The sequence below is a fragment of the Mauremys mutica genome, chromosome 3 (genome assembly GCF_020497125.1).
Source record: "Mauremys mutica isolate MM-2020 ecotype Southern chromosome 3, ASM2049712v1, whole genome shotgun sequence".
Taxonomy (NCBI): Eukaryota; Metazoa; Chordata; order Testudines; family Geoemydidae; genus Mauremys; species Mauremys mutica.
The window spans coordinates 64938129-64943144 of NC_059074.1; the positions used below are offsets into that span (position 1 = coordinate 64938129).

Genomic DNA, 5016 nt, shown 5'->3' on the forward strand with positions numbered 1-5016 from the left:
CCAGGTCACAGCAAAAGAGCTTTCCAGCAAATGGGAAGAAGATATAAAAGGAGGACAATGACATCTGGGGGCACCTCACTCTCCCTGCAACAACACACCTGAGGGGCAAGGACTGAACTGTGGGAAGCGATGGTCCCAGGCTAGAAGGATTTTTAGCCTATGTATGAAAACCTGGGAAAGCAAAGGCAACTTGTGTCTTAAGAATCTGCCAGCCTGTTTATCACTCAGGGTGACAATTTGCTAATTTATATCCTACCTATCTAGTGTGTTAAGATCAGTTTGCTGATTTTGTTTATTTACTAAGGTAATCTGCTTTGATTTGTTTGCTATCACTTATAATCACTTAAAATCTATATTTTGTGGTTGATAAATTTGTTTTGTTTTGTCTCTAAAACCAGTTTGGAACTCATACTGGGGCAGAAAGCTGTTGCATATCTCCCTTCACATTGCGGGAGAGAACGAATAGTTCTCTATACAGTGCAAGACAATATAATTTTGGGCAGCGGCAGCACTAGACTAGCTGCCAGCAACTGGTGCCTTATGCGAACCATGCAATTGGCACCCCCCGCCCCTCAAAGCTCAAGGGCAGATCTAGGCTGAGGTTTTTGGTAAACTGGGGAACATTTTGCCCCATTTTTCCTTTTAATGTTTTTAAAGCTTTTTTTTAAAAAAAAAAACAGAGGCTTAATTATTCGATTTGTCCATCTGTCCAACCAATGTTTCTGAGATCAGATAAAATAGAGACATAAGATTTTCAGAATAGATTTGTACACGACAGCTAGATGATATTTCAGTCTGATTTCAAATAAAAATGCATTAAAAATGTTAATTATAATTTTTATTATTCAAATCCAAAATCATCCATTACGCTATCCTGCTTTAACTGCCATTACCACCACATCCAATACAGAAAGAAATAAGAAAACCCTTCAATGAACGTTAACCTGTATTTATAAAACACTTCGAATAAAAAACACTCTGTGCTCTTAAAACATGACTTTTCTTGCTTTAAGTTTTGAAAATTCAGTCACTACTTCTTTTAGATCGAGTTTTCCAGCTATTTCAAGCTCTACTCATTTTGTGGCAAGTCCAACAAGTCTCTCTTGCACAATTGTTGAATGCAGATATGTTTTTATTAATTTTAACTTTGGGAAGCTATGTTCCCCACTAGCTATGGAAACTGGCAAAGTTAAAAGAATGCGTAGAGCTATAAAAATGTTTGGAAAACTGTCTGTGAGTTTATTTTCACAAACAAACTTTAGTACTTCTTCAGGAGTGGAATGTTTCTTACGTTGTCTTGAAAAAGCCTGAAGCTCACTACACAAATCTGTAGCATCTATGTCTTTTGAATGTTCATGAGTCAATGCCAACTCCAGCTTTATACAAAATTCTCTTATCTGTTTTGCTGTTTTCTTTTGCAAGCTGTGGATATCATATAGAAAGACAAATACTGACTCTAGCTGCTGCATCTGATGAAATCTTTCGTCAACCGAGTGAAGAGCGGTATCAAGGACTGCAAAGTAGAAATTCACTTTGAACCTTTGTTTGAGGTTCTGAATGGGCGTATTTCATCCTTCATATGAAAACTGCTGTTTCTTTTGCCAAATGCGAACTGGCTCTGGTTCAGATTCTGTCGGAAAGTCTATTTCTTCAGCAAGCTCGAGACCATCTACCAATGTTCTTTCGAACCCTTCATCACTTCTGAATTCCTCCAGAATGTTTTTAGTTTGCTGCAGTTTTTGAATAGCAGAATGTATGTTCAAGTTCTTATCCTGAAGCTGCTTACTAGTGAGGTTAATCTCGAAAAGGATATTATACCACAAAAGGAGTGAAGTCACAAATTTGAACTTGGAAAGGCCATTTGCAAGAGCTTCTGCATCTGAACGTGCCGTATTGCCAGATGATCCAGTAAAGGTAGTATGATCAGAAATTTCAATTAAGTCATCATAAATGTTTCCAAGTTCATAGTGAAGAGGCTTCAAAGCATCAATGCGACTCTCCCATCTTGTCTGACTAAGTGGTTTCACAGTTAGAGAATTCATATGGGCAGTCAGAGTCTCCCAACCGCATGTTGCGCCTGAGAAAAACACATAAACACGTTGCACCAGATCAAAGAAACTACTTGCCTCCAAACAGCATCTAGCAGCATCATTGACAACCAAATCAGAGAATGTACACTGCAAGGAACGAAAAAGGCCCTAGGATTGATTTCCATCATTCTCCTTTGCACACCATTGTCTTTACCCTTGATATTACTACCATCATCATAGCCTTGGCCACGTAAGTTTTCAACAGATGATGACATTGTTTCAAGCTCTTGTAGAATAGTTTCAGTCATAAATGCTCCAGTCATCTCCTTCAGTGGTACAAAACCCAAAAAATGTTCCTTTATGAGCACTTCAACATTATCTTCATCTGCAGACTTTTCCGTATCCACAAAACAAATTATCATCGTCATTTGTTCAACATGACTCACATCTGCTGTACAGTCCAATATTATTGAAAAGTATTTTGCAGAATGGGCAGTTTCTACAATTTTCTTTTTAATGACATTTGCTAGGATTTGAATCAGTTCATTCTGCATATTTTTTCCTAAGTCATGAACCTGTGTTTCATGATCAGTTATTTTATGTAGATGCTCTTTCATGACTGGATCAAACAAATCTAGGTATTCAACAAATTTTAAAAAGTTTCCATTACCTGGAGTGTATAATTTTTCATTTCTACCGCAGCCGCAGAATGCTAAATTTTGCCCACCGAGAACTCTCAGTAAAGCAATCAGACACTCTAAAATTTGTTGCCAATATTCTTCTTTTTCCTTGATCACACATAAATTTTCTTCATCAATAGTTTTTCCATTTTTCAATCATAATTCAAGTTCTTTCCAATTTTGAAAACATTCCAAATGTTCTGTACTTCTTTCATGTGAAGAGAGAATTGAAGGTATGTTTTTCCAGTCCTTCGAACCATTTTCAGTAAGTGATGTACCAATTGCTTGATTTCTAAACAACTTGCAACAAAAGCAAAACACAGAGTCCTTCAACACTGAATATTGTAACCAGTTTCGATGAATTTCTTTCCCATTAATGAGTTTCCTCTTGTAATGCTGAGCAGAGAATTTTCTTTTATTTCCATCCTTAGGGAAGGGAAATTCATGAACTTGTTCAGGTCCATGTTCCACTAGAATTTGCTGCACACTGTCATCACATCTGGGCCATGAAGCTGGGTCTCCATACTGTAACTTGTTTGTAACTTCCTCATCCTTTCTTCTTCTACTTCATTTACTTCAATTTCTGCATATGTCTGAGGGTGAATAAATTTTCTCCACTTCCATATCAGTCTGATGCTGTGAGCTGCCTTCATCTAGAAGTAAGTTTCCATCATCTTGAGTTTCCAAACTAACTTTTTTGTGGATGTGAGCTACCCTCATCTCGAAGTAATATACCTTCATCTTGATGTTCCAAACTGCTTCCATGCGGATGTGAGCTACCCTCCTCTCCAAGTAAAATTCCTTTATCTGGATGCTGTGAACTGCTTCTATCTTTATTTGAATTAAAGAGAAGATATTTCAAGAAGGAACCCTGCTGTTTTGCTTGGTCCTTTTCCTTCTCAGCCTTTCGTTTACAATACTCAGCTCCTGAGGGTTTTCTTTTTCCTCTTTCTGCCATGGGGCATTTGAATATTGTTATGTACCGTGGTCCCAACTGCAAGCATTATAGCGTTAAGGATGGCTGATACACCACCACATGGTTGGTGATTTAAACCACATTGCAGCCATCCCAACATGTCTTTTCACTGCTTAAAGGTTCAATGATTAGTAACATACACTCACTTACCTATTAAAACAGTTAGTTATAGCATTTACATGGAAACAAAGTGATCTTTTTCGACGTTATAACCTGACACTGGTTGTTTGGAAAGTAATCCCCTTTCTCATGGTTACCCGCTTGGAGTGTGACATCATGACTTTTGTAGTCTATTAAGTGTTAACACTGTTATTTTTCTTTTATGGACCTTATTTATTACATGTGAACCAGTCATAACAAAGAAAAGTTCATAATTATACAGCCCGATAATAATGCTAAGGTTTAATAATGCTTAAAGATACTCACATTTTGGATTTATAATGCTGAAAGTTGTTAATCTTTATTCTTTGGCACCAAGAAACACCATTTTCCACAATATTCGCTCAATTCTTAACCATCTACCTGCGACATTTGTTAAAATGACCATTTGACATCTATCAATTCACAATATCTCTGCTCTACATGAATTTCCAGCTATGCGACCTTGATGTATATTTGAGTTAGGTGTCACTAGCATTGCAGCTCTTGCCGCTGGTGGATGTGTTTCATCGTGGCTGAGTTATTGCTTATCAAAATTGTGGAGTGGGTCATCTTGACCCTATGTCGCAAATTGAAAAAAAATGTTCACTAAAATATTATTAAATTTTTGCAGTAAATAAGATTTTACATATTAACAAATTCTCAGAAATGTAGAGAAATGAATTATAATTCATTTTCCCGCTGTACATGCACAGGAATTGAAATAATGACATCATTATTTTATTTGGGTTTTTTTTCATCTTTTTCAATTTTTTTATTTGATTTTTTCCTTCAAATTTGGCATTCCATTTAACTTGGCACCCTAGGCGACCGCCTAGTCCGTCTATATGGACGGACCACCCCTGATTTTGGGTTTACACTCCAGAGGGTGTGTGCACCAAAATGCTGGGCAATTCCCTGAGCTGAGTCCTCCCACACAGAGCTGATTGCAGACTCTGTGTGGTTCTACACCTGGGTGTGTCCCTACCTGTTTGTGTGTTGGAAGGAGGCTTGAGAGCCTGACCCAGCAGCACAGAGTGTGTGGGGGGGACCCAGGCTGATGGGACAGATGGGCTCAGTGGGACCCCAGCTCACCAGGTGGCATCCCAGAAGGGGGGTCCAACCCATCACAATTACCCTACAAACACTTCCCTTCAATTACTGAGAACCACTGCCCTCTATCTCCCTCTTT

The 5016-nt window shown here is 38.1% G+C and overlaps 1 protein-coding gene across 1 annotated transcript; it reads right to left on the reverse strand.

The window, feature by feature from the left end:
* Positions 1-688: 688 nt before the first annotated feature.
* LOC123366640 (zinc finger MYM-type protein 1-like) lies at positions 689-2671 on the reverse strand (the record flags this gene model as incomplete). Its single annotated transcript, XM_045010287.1, is given in 3 exon segments — positions 689-722; positions 1312-1958; positions 2246-2671. Coding segments are annotated over 3 exon segments (1107 nt in total), but the record flags the coding sequence as incomplete, so codon positions are not given.
* Between the last annotated feature and the right edge of the window lie 2345 nt (positions 2672-5016).